Source organism: Emydura macquarii, unplaced genomic scaffold (assembly GCF_026122565.2).
Source record: "Emydura macquarii macquarii isolate MOO-44397 ecotype Brisbane River unplaced genomic scaffold, CSIRO-AGI_Emac_v2 contig_554, whole genome shotgun sequence".
Lineage (NCBI taxonomy): Eukaryota > Metazoa > Chordata > Testudines > Chelidae > Emydura > Emydura macquarii.
This window is the reverse complement of record NW_027130691.1, coordinates 15,388,836-15,407,518: the sequence shown is the minus strand read 5'-3', so window position 1 is coordinate 15,407,518 and position 18,683 is coordinate 15,388,836. Positions and strand designations below refer to the sequence as shown.

The 18,683-nt window shown below is 52.0% G+C and overlaps 1 protein-coding gene across 1 annotated transcript; it reads left to right on the top strand.

Annotated features, from left to right (window-relative positions):
- Nucleotides 1-317: 317 nt before the first annotated feature.
- GP1BB (glycoprotein Ib platelet subunit beta) lies at nucleotides 318-1,948 on the top strand. Its single transcript, XM_067539380.1, has one exon. It carries the CDS (start codon nucleotides 318-320, stop codon nucleotides 930-932), a length of 615 nt encoding a protein of 204 aa, XP_067395481.1. The 3' UTR covers nucleotides 933-1,948.
- Nucleotides 1,949-18,683: the final 16,735 nt, after the last annotated feature.

The following is an 18,683-nucleotide window of genomic DNA, read 5'->3' as shown; positions in this document are numbered from 1 at the left end:
CAAACCCAGGGCTAAAACAGCAGAACCACTTGCCTGTCTAGTGTTACGAGAGAGTGAGATCTTGCCCGACGTGTTGAAATTATGCCCTGGTCAGAGCTGGGAGTTTCTCATCTTCGTGGGTACCAAATTCAGCCCCAAGCTTACAAACAAATCCTCAAAGAAAATAAAAGCCCTGGACTTGTTCTGTTCAGTTTGACAGTGTCAGGTGTCCCTCTGCTAGTTTATGCTGTGCCCATCGGTGAGTGCCGAGGGTGTGCTTGCAATGTAACCCGGAGTTCAGGGTCAGAGGTGGCTGTGTGTGTGTTTCAGAGCTGAAGATGAGCTGCTGGATTCTCTTCCTTTTCCTGCTGGGCTTTCTCCCCCTGGTGACACCCAGCTGCCCCTCACCCTGCCAGTGTGGTGCCAACATCGTCGACTGCATGTCGAAGGGGCTGACCGAAAGCAGCCTCCCGGCTTCCTTCAGCCCCTCCACTCGTATGATCCTCCTCAACAACAACCAGCTCACCACCCTCCCCAGTGGGCTGCTGGACAACCTGAAGAGCCTGCACGGGGCTTACCTGGGGGGGAATCCCTGGGATTGCAACTGCAACATCCTCTACCTGCGTACGTGGCTCCAGTGGCAGCAGAATCGGACCCTGTATAAGAACGTGGTGTGTGCCTCCCCGGAACACCTGCGGGGCAGGATCATCGCGTACTTGTCGGAGGACGAGATCATCTCCACCTGCCAGTACTGGTACTGCAACATAGCACTCATCTCCCAGATCTGCCTCTTCCTCTTCATCCTCCTCCAGGCTGTCCTGCTCCTCTTCGTTATCTTTTCCCTGCACAGATTCAAGAGGCTTGCCAGTGAAGGCAGGATGACCACCAAGGAGATACGCCGGCACGTAGATACATGGGCACCCTTTGCAGAGAACGCCTCTGACATTGATTAATGTCTCAAGGGCTTTCAGTCCCTCATGCTTCAGGGCATAAACTGATCCACAGCCAGGGCTAGGATATCCTTCCTCCTGGGATTGTAGCATTGCATTGATCTTTTGGTGCACTGTGCTGAGAGCCAGCCTTTCTCCGAAGCATCAGGAACACGCCACGTCTGGAGCAGGACATGGGCTCGGTCTAATGCTCTGTTGCAGGTTAGCTAATCCTGGGGTGCTAAAATTCTGCACTCTTCCTAAGGGATAGAAAGAGGCTTAGGACAAACTGTACTTTTATCAAACCTGTGCAGATGCGGGTTGCTTTGCTGAAGTGAAAACTGTTACTGGTCTGTTCTCTGTAGGGAGCTGTGCAGAATCTTGTACCCCCAAGAGCCCTAAGAAACAAACTTAAAGCTGCGACAGGCAGGGCAGTCCGAGCTAAGGTTGCTGCTATGTGCTTCATGCTCCTTTAGTTGCAAGGATTCCAGTGGAGGATCCCACATGCTAAAACGCTGGGGGCTGAGCTTTAGCCAGAGCGCAGAATTTCTCTGGTTTGTTACAACGTGGGCAGAATAACATAGGATGGCCCAGTGGTTATGAAACTGGACCAGGACACAGAAGATATGGGTTCAATTTCCCAGCTCTGCCTCTGATTTCCTGTGTGACCATGGGCAAGTCAATTAATCTCACTGTGCCTCGGGAAAATCAGGCTAACAATCCTCCCTGCTGGCCATGCTTTGCCTGGTGTGTTTAGGGTGGGGCTGTTCAAAAGCCCACAGTGTTGCCTCAATTCTGTTCCCATTTAAACGAAGGCGGGAGCAGAGTTCGGCCAATGCTGAGTGCTTCTGAGAGCCTTATCTCTTTGGGGCAGGGACTGTATCTTCCTATGTGTCTGTACAGTGCCTAGCACAATGGGGACCTCGATCTTGGTTGGAGCCTCTAGGTGCTCCTGTGACAGCAATAAATAAACACGAATGCAGCTTTTGCTACTTATAATATCCTTCCATTTTTGTAACAAAACAGTAATAAAATGATGATGATGCAAATGGTTTTTCCCAGGCTTACCAGAGTATCTGCTTTAAATGCCTTGCAACCCATACAAGCGGGGGAACTCCCATGGCAGGGACTGGGGTGAGACATGATTTAAAAAAATCGTGCTCCTTGGAAATGGAATTGGGGGGAAAAAAATCTTTCTCCCTCTGCCCCTGACTCTGTAGCTGCTGGTTCCTAATACGGAGTTTCTTTGAATTCAGGTTTTACATGGACGCGTTGGGTTGTTTTGGGTTTTTATTTACATTGGGGCCTGTGTCTGAGGGCCTTGTAACTTACCAGGAGATGGGCAAAGAGGAAGGTGAGATGGTGAAATGGCAAGATGGAACGAGCGTTTAAGATGAAACAATGGCCCCACAGGGGACTGGCACTGGGATAGTGGAGGGTTAGCTCACTGGTTCCCAGCACAATGGACTCCTGTGGCGGGCCAGGGGCACTAGTTATTCCTCAGCAAACTAGGGGTTAACTTCAGCTCACCAATGCTGCGCCCTTTACCTAGGCACTGTGGGTAGTGTCTGTTTGGGGCCTAGATGGCAAAGAGCGGTTCTGGGATGGTTGGGCTTCACTTCTGGGGCACCATAGACCTGGGCTGGATCCCAAGCTTGGGGAGTTTAGTGGTTTCCTTTTCTACTTCATTTCCTTTCCAGTTACAAACCTCAGCCCTGGGGGACAGGGCCCATCTGGTCGTCCGTGCCTTTTCCTGCTGACTCAACCCACCAGCTGGGTCTACCGGGCACACTCCAAAGTCTTGGGCCTTGTGGGGGTGGGGGCTGATCCAAAGCCCACTGTGCAGTCAGTGGGAAGAGCCTGTGGGTTCAAGTGGGCTCCAGCTCAGGTCCCGGGAGGGGGCTGAGTGTATGGGGGGGCGTGGGTGTATTAATTTGGATGGAATAAACGGGCCCAAAGAGTCAAAGATGTGAACGTGATCATGTCACTGGTCAACAGGAAACTGTTTTCAGCAAGCTTTGGGATTTGGTTTACAGAGACCTTAGTCCCATGTCAGAAAAACCCAGTAAAAACCTCATCAAGTTTTCATGAAAGACACAGAATGGAAAGAAAACCAGGTGAAGCATTTGAAAGGTAAAGTATTAAGTAAGGCCTTTATTTTACCAGTGCCCCTTGTTCCCTCTCCCTGTAGCTGGAGAGCCTCTAGAAGGATCCCTCCAGTTTCCCAGTGTTTTGGGTGGTGTTAAAGACAGTAATAACGGTCCTTGCAGGCAAGGAGAAGAGCAGAAGGTAGGTGGGAGAGGCTGGGGTTGTTGTTGCTGTTGTAATTGAAGTCCAGAACCGTTTCCTAAAACACAGAACAAGAAAAATACACGTGAGGGAAAGAAGACAACAGCAAAGACAGAAAATGCAGCTTCTGTCTCTGGTGTTGACTCTCACTTACAACCTCACTGCTGGAAAAACACAGTTCCCAGCATATGGTCTTCTTAGCCAGTCGGAGACCGGGCCAATTTATAATGCTGTGGATCTATTTTGGGCATTGCTTTTCAGTTTGCAGGCTCACAGCGGTGTAACAAAATACACAGCATTGGCTGGCTAAGCCAGGCACTTCCTAGACAGAAGGCTGAAGGAGAGTGCTGGGAAAGAGAAGAAATAAGGTAGAGAAGGAAAAAGACGCACAGAATGGGTGTGAAGTGACCAAGTCTCACATCTCAGGTGGTGGCTGGGATTCAGCGGGAGGCAGTGGAGGTGGCAGTGTCATCCGAGTCCCTCTCTCTGGCCCTGTCTCTCAAGGCCTCTCTCGGGATTAGGACGAGGCAGGCCCAATGGTGTAACAGTCATGGGCGCCATGGAAACTGTGAGGGTGGCCGCCATGATGGTAGAGCTGGTTCCTTCCTGCTCTCCTGACTTTCAGCCAGCCAGTGCCCACCTTTGCCAGGTTCTTCCCCAAGTCTCTTGTTTTTAAGGACCCCAAAGGGCTCGATGAATGTGGTAGCCCAGCCCCTTGTTCTTCTGTCCACCAAGAGCCCTAATTTTCAACACACCAGTTTGGGTTTGTTGATTCCGGTCCCACACTTCTCAGGTTTACTTGGCATGATCTTAACGCAGTCCTGAAATTATGTCAGGAGGCCTTTTGGCTTGGCCTAAGTCAGTCTGTCTGTCTCCCTTTCGCACCGTTTCCCACCAGCGTTTATTGCCATGGGTTATCGTGACACTGTATACACTTCGACCCGTTTCCCCACAGTTAGGCTCCCAAGTGGAGTGGGCCTGCTAGGCCCCAGTTATCATTACCAGGAGCAGGATTTTGCGGGGAGGGGGGAGTTGTATTTGTAAGTGTAGGCTGATCGATTGATTGTGTGTGTGTGTGGTGGTGCGGGGGGGGGGAGAGTTGGCTGTGTTGCAGGTGCTAATATGCATGTATAAATAAATTGCACCCCCCCTTGCTGTGGTATCCAGCGCACCAAAGGCAGGCTGGCATTGGGCACAGGGTGGGGGTAGCTGGCTTTGCTGCAGCCTTTGCCCTGTTGATGGGTGAGCAGAGACTGTCCCTCTCCCTGACTCAGCTGACAGTTTTAAAAGCCTGGCCAACCTGGGGCGCTGGAGAACAAGTAACGTTGTCATCTCGGGCCAAGCCATAGGCAAGCCCAACACCAGCAGCGAGCAGAGGTCACAGTGGCTCTCTGAAGCCCTGGGGTCAAATCAAAGCGGAGTTAACTGTGGAAATGCCCCGCGCCCCGCCCTTACTGACAGACATCCCCAAGGGCTGCTAGGCCCTGAACACTGTTGGGCCTGTTGGCTCCTGCATCCAGCCGGCCAGTGCAAAGCACAACGCCGCTCTTGTGAGAGGCCGGCCCGCCTGGGGCTGCCATCCACGTCTGGGGGGAACTGAAAGCCATTCGCCACGGGCTGGTGACCGGACGATCTCGCTAGCAGAATCCACGCTAGCCGGAGAGGGGTTCTCTCCTCAGCCACGCCCGCCGCTCCAGCCGTGTCGTTTGCATTTCATGCTTCTCCACGGCAGCCCACCCGGGGAAGCCAATCCAAATAGGAGCCAGTGCGTGAAGGAGAGCACCTCGTGGGCTCTGGCAGGGTCTTGAGGCAACTACGTTTCATTGCAGCGCAGACCTGCCACCAGAGCAGCCTGTGGCGGTGTCTCAGAGGGAGCCTGGCCCAGCGCAGGCAGCAGAGACGCGGGTGGAGAAGGGTGGAATAGTAAACGCTGCCTGAGACCGAAAGCAGCTGGCTTCAGGCAGCCAGAGGAGTGAGAGCTGCTGAAAGCAGGTCTCACCCACCCCGACATCCAGAGGCAGCTGGGGCTAGACACCCAGTCCAGCGTGTGAGGGTCAGGGAGAGACTGGGGAGCGGGGCAGGCCTGTGCTCGGCCCGGAGCTAGCATTTTTCGCTCACTGGCCCTCGGGATGTCGCTGATCCAGCCTCAGATACACAAATAGAGCAGCAGCCCCAGGGTCACTCACTGGGAGAGGCCGGCCAGGAAGCGGCCGTGTGACTCTGAAGGCATGAGCCCAGGCTTATGATCACGCGCTCGGCTGCCTGCCTGTCAGCACGGCCCCTGTGTGCCAGGATAACTTGGGCACTTGGCATGCCCGGGCAGATAGAGGGCAACTGCTGATTCAGGTTTCAGTGCTCTGGGGTGGCAGGAGGGTTCCCCCCTCTGCATCGTTAAGGCATGGCACGTTCACGGTAAAAAATCTTCAAGGCATCTTTTGCTTGTGTGAGGAGCGTAACCAGCCCTAGTGAGGTGGCAGTGAATTGGGCCGAGCCCAGAATAATCTGTAGGCGGTGACAACACGTCTAATCCATGCAGCTAGAGCCTGCGCTCCCTGGCTTCCATCGCAGAGGCTTGTCTGCTTGCTTATTTGGCCTGTGCCAGGGGCTGAGACTGGGCCTTCAGTCTGGTGTGAGGGATTCAGCCAGGGCCGTGTGGTGACCTGGGAGAAGAAAGGCTGGTGGCTAGGGCTTATGAACCAGGGATGCTGTGAAAAGAGGCATAGGCAAGTGATCAGGGCTCCTTTGCAAATCACTTCCCGGTGTCAAGGCCACGAGAGGCTAAACACCTGCACGCACATGAGCCAGACAGCTGTGTCTGCTTCATAGACCCCCTCCAGCCAGCGGCTCAGTGTGCCAGAGCAGCAATGTCTCTCCAGACTCGGTCACTGGACGTGGGTGCTGGCTGGCTGGGTTTAGAAACCCCATGAAATCAAACCCCAGTGAGGATGACCAGATGTCTCAATTTTAAAGGGACAGTCCCGATATTTGGGGCTTTGTCTGATAGAGGCACCTATTACCACCCCTCCTGACCCCAGCCCGATTTTTCAAGCTTGCTGTCTGGTCACATTAACCCCTCTGTGACTCCTGCTTCCCAAACCCAGCTCTCAAAATCCAGAGGAAAGGGTTGGCCAGACACTCAAGCAAAACAATCAGCCACAGGGAAGCCCCGTGCCCCATGCAAACCCCTGGTTAGGAAGCAGACCCCTTTCCCTTGCTGGAAGCAGGGCACAGTGTCTGTGGAGCACGGAGGGGTGGAACTCCTGGCTTGATGCGTCCCCACACCACATGCTCCACCTGGCCAGGTAGCTAAGGCTCTACACTGTAGCTGGAGTGTCCTTCCCAGCATGGGCAGAGACAGACACATGCTGGCTCTGCCTGAGCTAGTGCGCTAAAAATAGCAATGTGGCCATGGCAGCGCAGCGCAGCTATCTTCCCAAGCACGTACCCAAGGTGGGTTTGTTTGGGGGGGGCCTAGCCTGAGCCTCTACCCATGCTGCTGCAGCCACCCTGTTACTTTTAGTGTGGTAGCTCCAGCAGAGCTAACCTGTGTGTCTACCCGCTCTGGGAAGCACCCTCCCAGCTGCAGTGTAGACACACTGTTACAGTCCCACCGCCCATAGGCCTGGTTCTGAGAGAGACCTGTGGACATTCTTTTCAATCCCTTGTGATCTGCAGATGATCCACATGCATCCTATTTGTTCTCTCATCTTGGTCCCTGCTTTGCTGGGCAACCTTGGGAAAGTCAGGGCCATCCCTGTGCCTCAGTTTCCCCATTGGATACTGACCTCCTCTGAAAAGTGCTTGGCGATCTACTGATGAAAAGCACTATGTACGGGCCCGGTATTATTATTGTAGTGCAGTGGTTTTCAACCTGTGGTCCGTGGATGCCTGGGGATCTGCAGACTGTTTCACCTCCATTCAAAATTTTTTAGGGGTCTGCAAATGAAAACAAGTTGAAACCTGCTGTTGTAGTAGAATGGCTTTGTCAGGCTGAGCTTGGGCTTGCCACATTGCTTGCAAACAGCAAAGTCACGACCGAGTTATGCAGGGCATCCCACACAAGTGCCAGGAAAAACAAAGCCTTCAGCCCACACCATCAGGTATTCTCTTTGGCACACATTGTTACAGAAGAACTATTTTAGAAATGTTTTAGCGTGGTTTAAAATTACTGCCTGTTCCCATTTTCTGTCTGCACCTGCAAAGTCAGGCTCCTTAGGGGCTGTGAGTCCAATTGCACAGGGCTCGGGCTGCTTCAATCCTAATCATTTCCAGAAACCTGTTATATTATCCATAACTCTTCTGGAATGCAGCATGTTGCGATGTTAAGGTTTGTGCGTATCGCAGGTAGTGTGTGCACGCGCGTGCGCGCACACACACACACACACACACGTTGTGTTTATAGATCGATGACTGTAGCTACATACCTTTGAGGATCTGGGCCTACATTCCCTTTAAAGGCAGGGTACGGCCTCTGCTAAAGAACATCATGGATTTAAACTGATATTTAGCCAAAAGAAATAGTACACAATAAGCACACCCAGAGCCAGTTTTTCTTCCCTTTACCTTTTTTATGACCTGAGGCTGCTCAGCTAATATATATTCATGGGTTTAGCTGGGACTGAATGGAATGCGCTTAGATATTTTTAGTTGGGACTAAATGAGAATGGAACGTACTTAGATCTTTGTTTTTAAATGGAAGAAAAGTAAAATGAAGGGCTATGAAGCAGATGTGCCTAGATGCCACTGGCAGACAATTTGTATTGTAGAGCAGTGGTTTATCTATCTAGCTAATCTGGTTATTGTTTCTGTCGCACTTTTTACCAACTGTAAGGTGCTCTATGAGCACAGGCCATTATAACCTTGCTAGTGCAGTGGGGCCCTGATCCTTGAATAAACAGTAATTGTGTTTCAAAAGGTCGCTGAAACAACGAGCGTCCTGGAGCACCTTAAAGACTAACAAATTTCTGCGGCATAAGCTTCCGTGGGCTGCAACCCTCTTCGTCAGATGCAAGGTAGCTTGTTTGTCCCTACTTGAAATGTAATCTGAGCTCAGCGGAGGGCAGCAGAGAGCAAAGCTCCTGGATACTCCTCTCACCTGACCGACAGGTGAACGGCTCATCTAGACAGCTCAGTGTGGACACAGGAGAAGAGGACTGACAGCTAGCCAGGCTGATCTGGACAGACGTACTGACACCAACTCTCAAAACGTACTTGCTATATGGAAGATTTTTTTTCTCCCAACTACAGAAGTATAGAGCATCTTGTCTCTAAGTATCTCAGCGCTTTGGAACAAACTGAGCCAGCAGCAGGACCCCTCTGCAAGAGTTTGCTGTAGACATGGGGCCTAATTCAATGAAGCTGCTAGTTCTCTAAGTAGCTATTGTTTCTGGCTGGATTTCAAAGGGCTAAAATCTGCCCCATGGCAGCGGCTGAACAAATTGTGAGGCCATTTCCCCTGGCACTTGTGGAGGCCTGCTGGGGAAGTGCAGATCCCCCTGAAACTAACCTAGCGCTAAGGCCTCAGGCTGTTTCATTTCACACCCGAGAGCCCTGTGACCCCGTTTCCTAGCCTCAAGCATCTCTGCTCTTTGTTAGATACCGTAGGGGCTGTCTCTCCACCCCTATGATGCCACAACAATAGAGATCAACAGAGCTTGCTGTATTCTGCCATCTTCACGGCCAAGCCAAAGGACCAAGCATGGGCGGGGGAAACTGATGTTGTTGAAGTTGGCCTTATTCAATTATCAAGCCTGGCCGACTTGTGCCTTCCCCTGGGGACAAGGGATGGGAGCAGTAAGATCCTGCAGGGTCAGTGCTGGGCAGAATTAAGAGCGGTGTTCTGGGTACAATCCTGCATCTTCCTGGCGGTGATGGGGGGAGCCAGGCACTGAAATGACTAGCAGCTGAGCAGGGAGATGCTGCGTTCACACCTACTAGAGGCGATAGGCGCCTCATTTGGAACTGTGCCAACAACGGGTGCTTGCAGTTTAACGAAGGAGCCAGGCGGGGCACAGAGTTCCTGCCACTGCACAGTGGCTCTTCTGTTCTCAGTTCCATCTGGAGCGGGGAAGGAGCTGAGCCAGGCTGCTCACCTGGCCCACATTAAATGGCAGCACCCTCCAGAAATTGCTTTAGGCATCACTTTGCACTTCTCCTCCATCGGGGCCCACCTGCGCCCCTGCCTCAAGCACATCAGGCTTGTTCTCACTTTGATTGCTGGGAATTCGTTCCGCCAGGTTGCAGCGTCAGGGGCAAAAGCTAAGGGCAAAAAGCTGCCTTCATCTCCGGTGGGATTGTACTGAAGGATTTACGCCGGGGGTGAGTTTGGCCCCACTGCTGTTCAGCTGTAAGAAATGAATCCAGCCTCCTGTGAAGGTGCCTGTTCTCAGCTCCCTGGTGCGCTGAGCGCCCGGCTTGTCCTCCATGCTGTGCTCTCCATTTGACCTTTGGCAGGCTGAGCTCTGAGCCGGTTTAGTCAGAGGCCTTATTATGTGCAGCTGCCCACACTGTTCAAGAGATGGCGCCAGCAACCCAACGTTAGCGCTGCTTCTCCATTACCTGATCTTTCAACACTGTGCTAGCAAACTCATTTTTTTCCCAGGATGGGACTTTAATTTCCTCCTATTGATCATGGCTGGAGAAGAAAGCTGAAATAGAGATTTTATTCCAGAGACAATGGACCCCTTATGTGCTATGTCATGATCCCTTTGTATGAACCTGCCAGTGAAATGAAGGCACTTCCCTAGGCCGGTTTGTACCTTTCTCATGATAATCTTTATATTTTATCAGCTGTCTGGATTCCTGAAGGGAGAGAGGAGATAAATGGCAAAATCTTTACATTCCACGGATGCATGAGATAAAATGACAGTCAGCGGGATCGGGGCATTATGGACAGTTACAGGGTTTTTTTTAAAACCCACACGTTTCAGTGAGATGCTGATAGCTCTGATTAAAATCCGGCCTAATGTGGACAACTCCTCCACATGGCTTTGCATGCTTCTCCTCACCTGCAGCAGCCCTCCTGCTGATCCAGGCCTAGACCCTCCAAACTGGTCAGCCAGTGCACTTCAGCCCTGACCCTGCACCATTCGGATCCCTCCTCTCTACCCCCGGCCCTGCTAATGGACCTCACTCCTTGCCAGTCCCATCCCTGCTGCTGCCTTCCGTTCCTGTCCCCATAAGTTCTGCCAGTGTTCCTCACTTCTTATCTAAAACACGGGGGCGTCTCCTCAGCCGAGACCTCTACCAAGCCAGCTAGAGTGAGCCCTTCAAATTCATTACCCTTGTGACCAAAACTCCAGCTTTGAAGGCAGGCCTTCAAAGGTGAAAGGCTGATGCACCCATTCACGCCCTCTGCTCCCATCCTCTCTGCCCCCATTTCACATCCGTAATTAACTCTTCATTTCCTTCGTTGCACAGTGCATGCAAAAGGCGCCATTCTGTTTGCTGTGCACTGCACCTTTAAATGCCGGGGAGTCTCTCTACCAGCTGGAGGGGTAGCTGTGATTTTCTGTTTCAGCTCCGAGGCAGAGGGAGTCACTGTGCTCTTTCTCTCTGTTGGAGGCTCTATATCAGGCCTGTCGTCATTTTGTTGAGCTGAACTAAAAAGCCACTTGGATGCCAGTGGACGGGCTTTGGGTGCTATTTCTCACTAAGACGGTAGAGCTGGGAGCTCTCAATGCTAGTAACTAGAGGGTGGACTGGGATGAACTCCAGGGTCTGAGAGGAGGGTCAGATTCAGATTGGGGTCCCAATGTCATGGCCCAGGCCTGGGAGAGTTCAGATGCAGGGAAAATTGCTTCTCCTTGTCATCATGCTCTGGGCAAATTATTGTGGGAGAAGGGGCAGCCTCTCATATACTGCACCCAAAACCTGGGTGAAAAGAATATTGCAAAGTCGAGTGCTCAAAGGTTAGGAAGGCAAGATTTAAGGTTTCCTGTACATCCTTAATGTGTTCCCCTTGTGCTCGGCATTGTGATACAGGCTTTGATGCCCTGAGCACAGGTGGGACTGAGGGATGATGTTGGAAGGTTGCCTGGTAGGGCATGGGGCGTGGGAAAGGTGGATATGGGAGCACGGGCAGGTTATGCAGGTGGCATGAGAAGCCCAGCTCTGCAGTCCTGCTTAATGCCCAGTTGCTTTGCCTACACAGGGGTTGCAGGATTGGGCCTCAGGAAGGGAACCCAGCCCAGGCCCATGCAGATTTTATTACCTGGACCTGCAAACAATGCCTTCCCCTGGCACCCCAACAGCAGTCGCCTGCCAATTACACCAGTCCCAAAGGGAAGGGAGGGGTTTTTAATAACTCCAAGAGGATCTTCATTCCATGTAGAGATCTGAAACGTGCCCTGACTGAAGGGGCCCCAGCACAAGCTGCCTAGAGGCTTGTGCTGTGCACGGGAGCATGGATGGGGTAAGTATGTGGCTCAGCACCATAAGGCTCATGCTCTGGGGAGATTCTCTGAGGCAAGGTCTGCATCCGCCTCAGCCCATTGTCTGTGTGGGGTTTGCTATCTACTCTGGGGGATGGGCTGAGAGGTGTCCCTCCCCTCTGGTACGCTCATTGATGACTTTTCTTAATGATGGCAAAGAAACCTGAAGACAACCTGAGAGACCATTTCAAGGTGCACAGTCTGACTAGCCCGTGGGCTGATCTGCTGAGACTACCAGCCGTCTCCTTCTTTTTGAGGATGGTTTTTTTTATTATATTGATCTTTGTCCATTACAGACTGAGTTGAGGCCATGGAATTCATTTCACCCAACAGCCGCCATCTCCTCGCAAGACTTTCTGGTTGCTACCAACTCTGGCAGGATTCAAATAATTATTCTAGACCTATCCAAGCCCTTGATCCATCCAGCCCCCTCGGTTCAAAGAGCGTCAAAACTCCCGTGCCATCACATTGAAACTTTCTGTAGCAATGGGCCTGAAACAAAACCCAAGGACCCAAACCCAGCCTCTGCCAGCCTCTATTGTTTTGTCGGGTCCAATATAATGAGAAGGTGTATGTTACTACTACTTGTTGTTAGCATTTATTATTTGTGTCACAGAAGCACCTAGAGAAACATAGTCTGAAAAGTTTGAAGGTCAGATGGGACAATTATGATAATTTCATCTGACTTCCAGAATAACACAGGCTGATTCCTTCATCAAACACACAACGTTTGAATCCACCACATCCACAGATAAGTTGTTCCAGTGGTTAATTACCTTCACTGTGGAAAAAAATTGTGCTTTATTTCTAGTCCAAATTTGTGTATCTTCAGTGGCCAGATATTAGATCTTGTTATAGCTTTGTCTGCTACATTAAAGAGCTGTCTATTATCAGAAATCTTCAGGGCCCTAGTGTGCTAGGCACTGTACGTCATACTGGTAGAGCCGGGTAGGCAATGGTTTTCCTGTCTCATAAGAGACCTTTCAAGATTCTGAAAATGTTTCCCATGCTGAATCAGGATGAACAGTAGAAATCTTAAATATTTTCTCAAATCAAAAAAAAAAAAAATTTTTTTTGGATCAGATCAATTGCAGTGTTTAGTTTTTTTTGATCGTTTTTTAAACTTTTCATTTTGATTTTGACCTTTTATATTTTTTTAAAAACATTTTAGAACTATCAGTTGACTTAAATTTTGAAACAAAAAGTTGCTTCAACTGGAAAAATGAAGCTTTTTAGTTTGGAAAATATCAAAACGGGAACATCAAAGTCAAAAAATTTTCAAAATGGGAAATATGTCAAAACCAACCTCTTCCCATAAGCAGTTCTGGTTTTGATGAACTGGCATTTTCTGATGCAGAATGTTTTGTCAAAAAACTTCCAACCGGCTCTACATATCATATAATAAAAAGTCAGTCCTTCCCCAAAGAGCAGGGAACAGTCTGTGCATATGATGAGACAACAGCAGGTGGCTGGAACAAATAGGGTGAAGGAGAAGACAAACAGTGAAATAACTCTGATTAGCTGAATAAGCAGCAGTACCAGCACCCTGCTGCCTGATGATGTGTAGGCAGAGGGGAGTTACAGTTCCACATTGGAACTATGTCTCTGCTGCACACAGATCTCTCAGAGGAGCTCTGTCTAGCCTAAGTCAGGGCTATTTTATTTGTTGTCCCCTTCTCCTTTGGAAGGGTGGCATTAAGTGCATCTGGGCCACAGCAGGAACAGCGACAACCTGGGCTGCTCCCCTGGAAAGCAGAGGCCTCCTGTCACTCAGCCGCTGGGGACTTGTTTACCAGAGGAGCATCCAGGAGCTCTCCTGGAAGCACTCCCAGTGCTCTGGGAGGTGTTGAGTTCCACATGTCGACACGTCGGGTGTCCGCGGCCCAGCTGCGTCTCTCTCATTTCAAAGGAAACGTCAGCTGGGGAGGGAGCATCTCCCCAGCCAGGAAGCAGCTTGAGTGCACATCAAACAGGAGCGTCCCTCTGGGATGGAGAGGGGAGCAGGAGTGGCAGGAATCTCCTCATTCCTCTTCCCCCACACTGGGGAGGACAGTCTGGGACAGAAGGAGCCAAACTGAGTGTACACAGAGGAGAGCAATATTGGGGGGCAGGACTAAAGGCCCAGTCCCCCCAACCCCAGTGAGAGCAGGGAGAGCCCCGCAGGGTGAGTCTGAGGGTGGGAAGGTGAATTCTCATTGAACCCAACTTTGGGGGGTGGTGAGTGGGACTGAGGTTGGTGTGGAGCTGAGCCCCACTGGGGATAATGCGCGCTCTCTTGGGGTGTACAAATGCCTTGGGAATTTCACTGGGGTGCCTGGGAGCAGGCGGGCGGTTTGTTCCCGACTCCGAATGAGAACCGGCTCTGAGTGCGGATGTCATTGTGCAAACTAACAAGCATGTCACGGGGACTGGGCGCCATGGATCCTCCTCCCTGCTGCTGTACTGAGGTCCTGCTTCTCAGGAGCGATGCCAGGAGCTCTGCCTGAACTAACACCGCTGCAGCAGGTGCCATTAGAAGCTGGGCACTGCCCATCCAGAGTGGTTCAGTTTCCCAGGGCGTTTGCGTTATTTCCTCTTCTTAGCAAGTACCCGGGGAAAGGGGAATCCCGTGATCCTCGCGGTCTACTCTTGCCTTCTGTTTCTTCTTGCTGCTAGCCCGGCTCATTCGTTCCAGGCTGACCGCTGAGGAGGAAGGACACTTTGTGGAGGCTCTGAGCAGGGAGCTGCTTCAGCCTCCAGCTGAGGAAACCAGAGGCCCTGGAGACCCGAACGTACACCCACTGCCCATGGCCGACTGCCTGAAGCCAGACGTCCAGGGAGCTGTCGACGCCAGGGAACCCGAAGACCCTGGACGACAGAATCAGGAAGCACGGTCGGAAGTAGGCCAGGGGGATGGAGTGAGTGGTATCTCCCGCCCGAGATAGGTCAGTGAGTTGCGGTGGGATCCCCATTGACCAGGGTGGTGACCACCCCGTCACGGACAGGGCCTTGGGCTGGGATGCAGTGGAGACAGGTGGGCCTGCGTCCCCTTAATCCTCCTGCCACTCCCTTTAGGGTGACAGCGACCCTCTACCTAAGCTTCAGACTGCAGAGGTGCACAAACCCCTGCCATAGCTACAGACTGTTTGCCTCTCCGCCCTGTTGGAGGGCTGGGGGCTACAGACAGCGTCCTTGCCCAATCCTGCAGAAGGTCCGGGCTATAGATTGCTTGCTGCCCCGCCCTGCTTGAGGGCTTGGGCTATATAGACCATTGACTCCGGCCTCTAGGTCTCACAGCTCTCACCTGAGGGCAACTATTGACTCCGTCCGCTAGGCCGCACCACCCCGGCTCTAGAGGTGGCCACCTTGACTTGGATTTTTGAGTCATATGGCTCAGAGGTCAGGAACAGCCTGGTAAACTGCGCCTACGGGGACACCCCGGTACACCATTGCCTCCCAAACTTCCCCACTCGGGGGTGGGCTTACCCCGGGACAGCAACACACATGAAGTTGTTAGTGGCTCAGTGGGAGGTGTAGGAAACAAAGTGGAGACACAGGGATTTTGGCACGTGTTGAAGTCTGGCTGGCTGCTAAGGATTGTGAGATAACTGCATGAGCCGAGATGTTCCTGCTCCCATGATCAGCAGTGAACAGCTAGCAATGTTGCCATTATACTGCTGTCTTTAGGTTTCGGTGTTAACGACTCCATTGGGGATGAATGGAGGCAGGTCACATGTCTCAGAACTGTTGTCTCAGGCTGTTTGCAGACTCGAGAAGGCGACACTTTTGGTTGACGCTTGTGTCACATTTTCCAAGGTATCTTCACAACCCTCAGGGCTAGAAGCATAATCTTTTCAAATGAAAACTTAGCTCCTGGAGTAAAATTTGAAGCAAGAAAAGAGAGGGAGAGAAAGGGGCAAATTCCCTGGAAGTAGAATACCAACAGCCTTGGTTATAAGAGACATCAGAGTATCTGGAGGCAGAGGGAATTATGGGCAGGGACAGGGCAGATCTTGCAGGGAAGCCCTAGGATTTACTAAACGTGAGGGAAAAGCTGAGGCTGAAGTTTTGTTTTGTTGTTGTTACCTGACTTACCGACACAGTCAGCCTCAGGAATGGGCTACGTTTGGATTAAGCGCTTTGAGACTGTGGAAGAACTCAGTGTGGTGACAATAGATTGTTCAGAGCAGGGGAGACCTCTTGGCTCTTGAAGATACTTCTGAAGAGCAATTTCTTGGCTTTTGAAAGGTATCTGGTTGCTTTAGATGACAGGGTATTCTTAAAATGTATTTCCCGGGCCCAGCTGCAGACGCCTGGCCTTTATTCCTTCCCCCTCACCTTCCCTGCTGTATGCAGGCTATTCAGTTTGAACCCTGCTCATGGTGTTTGAATTGTTTCCCTCTATTATCTCCCTCAAATATTTAACAGACTGTGATATTTATCTTAATCTAGGAGGCAAGGAATCATTTACAAGTTCCATTCATTACCGTCTCACCTTCCTTTCATGACACAAAGGGTTCCTGTATCACAGTCACACACATTCATTTGTCTGCTTTTTTTCTTTCTTTCTATCATTTCCTAACATGAACTAGCTGTTTTCTGTCCAATTTACTTCTTAAGTGGTCCAGCGCTTTACAGCTTGCTGCAGGGACCTGGGACTTCTGTAATGAGGAAGGTGCTGTCATTATCTACCTAGCCTATGATGAACCTGCTGTTTAAGGGGATCAGGAAGGGCACAGTGTAATATAAAATCTAGGTCCTAGATCTTAAAGTGTTAGCAAAGGAGGTCAGGATTATTATCCCCATTTTACAAATGGGGAAACTGAGGCGCAGAGAGGGGGGAAGTGACTTGCCCCAGGTCACCCAGCAGCTTAGCCAGGAATAGCACCCACGTCTCCGTGCAGTGCTCTACCCATTCGTCCACGCTCCCTTCAATGCAGGGACTAGTGGAAGACCACTGCACCTGGTTATTTCTACAGAACGTTCCTTCTCCCCGTGGCCTGTTCAGTGCTTCTGTAAGAAGCGGATGCCAAGCTGGGCACTTCACCGGGTCTCTTTGGTGACTGGCCAGTAGAGGCTCAGCCTTTGGTTTTCCCCAGGAGCAGGAGGAGCCAGTGCCTGCGATCACCCCATTTTGTGTGGCGGGCTGGCAGCGTCGAAGTCAGCTGACACGTCGATGAGCTGCTGTCGTGAGGTGACACCATGGCCTTGGTGGCAGTGCGCTAAGGCCCCCAAGCCACGTAGCAGCTTCCTAGTATAGGCGTCGCCAGCGGAGTTCATCTCACTGATGTATTGTGAACACCGGATTCTGCTGTAGGTCACTCTGCAGATGGTAACCACTCCCCGCCCCCCATTAAGTGTTGTCTGGAGGAGGGGGGGCCTGTGTCTCCACCCACTGTGTGGTGCTGTGCTGAACTGGCCTTTGGAACCAGGGAGGGACCTTTCTAGCGATGGTGTCATTGAGCATGAAATGGCTAGTGCACCATTCCTGGGTGTGGATGTCTGTAACTCTCCATCTGGTCTCCTCTGCCCACACGGAACCTGCAAAGGGCATCCGGGCAGAACTAGGGTGGGGAACATCTGTCCCAAGTTCGGCAGGCTCAGGTGCGCTGCATTCAAGCCACTGAGGAGCAAAGAGCCCATCCTCCCGCTCTCAGCTCTTTGGGGCCCCAGGCAGTGTAACCCAGTGCTCTCCGTTACACCCCCGGAACCTGCTCGGCGTTTTGGAGTAGAGGAGCACCTGATAGGAGTGTTGCCTTCAGGGCTTCGTGTGTGGCCCCTCAGCCAGCTTTCCTCCCTCGGTTCCTTTCTGCTCTCCTTTGCTCCTTCTGTTCTCTCACTCCTCTGCCCTTCTCCACTTGCTCCTTGGCCCTCCCCTTCTTTGTGCCTCTTGTCTCTCGCTGTCCCTCTCTGCTCTCCACCCTGGAGGCTGGGCAGGAAGCGCAGGCCCAGTGCTGGCAGGAGGAAGGGCAGAGAGCAGGCTGTATCGAAGTGCCCGTTTGCCTTCAGACCCCCGTTCTGCTGGGAGAAGTGCACTTTCCCTGGTGTTGCGGCTGAATTTTTCCAGCTCCTCTGTGTCTGTGTCGTTCTCTCCCTGAGGGGCGCCGCAACATGTCTCACGATCCGCTGACTCGTTTTCACGTTCCTCCCGCAGGACCGCAACACGAGCCCAGCCACCCTTTTCACATGCGTTTGCAGAAGGACCTTTGCTCCTGTGGTTTGCCCATCCCCCTCCCCAACTCTGGATAGGGAGTCCAATGGCTGAAGCTGAGATTTCTCCCACCCTCAGCTGCCAGACTTAATTAACCTCCTGCTGGGGCCCGGCCGTTCTTTATGAGAAACTAGATCCATTCCACAGGCCACTTTGTTTTTCTGGCATCTCATGTATCCGTATAGGACAAACCCCGCTCTTCCTCTAAGTCTCTGTGTGATGGTATCGGAAGGTGCAGGGGAGGATGGAAGGATTGAATTCCACCAGTGCCCTGGCCCCAGCACAGCCGCAGGGGGCTGAGAGTTGGAGGGCAGGCCAACCTGCCGCTGCCGAGAAAGGAGAGCCCCCTTGCGAGAAGCTGCACAAGCTGTTCTGCTGGAGTATTGCTTCCCACCCTCAGACCTGATGGTCCCTGTGAGGCAGACTCACCATAATTATCTCGGCACATTGACCCTTTTGAAGGTCACGTTCCAACAGGGCTCAGGACCCGATGTCCTCTAGTGGGGGCAACTACCGCCTGCAAGGTTCGTGCTGCCAGCTGACTTGCTTGGTCCTTCCTGACTCCCTTTCTGGCCTGCAAACCTGACTCATGGAGCCCACCCTAGTTAGGGTTGTAAGGGGCAGGAGGGCCACCTGAATTCCAGGTGGCTTAGCTCCTCTCTCCTCGCAGTTGGGCTCTTCTGGCACAAATACAGACATGGCCCCGACGTGAATCCTGGCAGCGGTGGTGGAAGGCTTTGCCACATCCCTTTGTGAAAGGCAGCATTCCCCTCCCACCCATAGCCGCTTAGGCCACAGTCATGCGTGACCGGTCATAGCATTGGCCTTCCAGCCGAGACAATGGCCTTCAGTGGGAGACTGAGG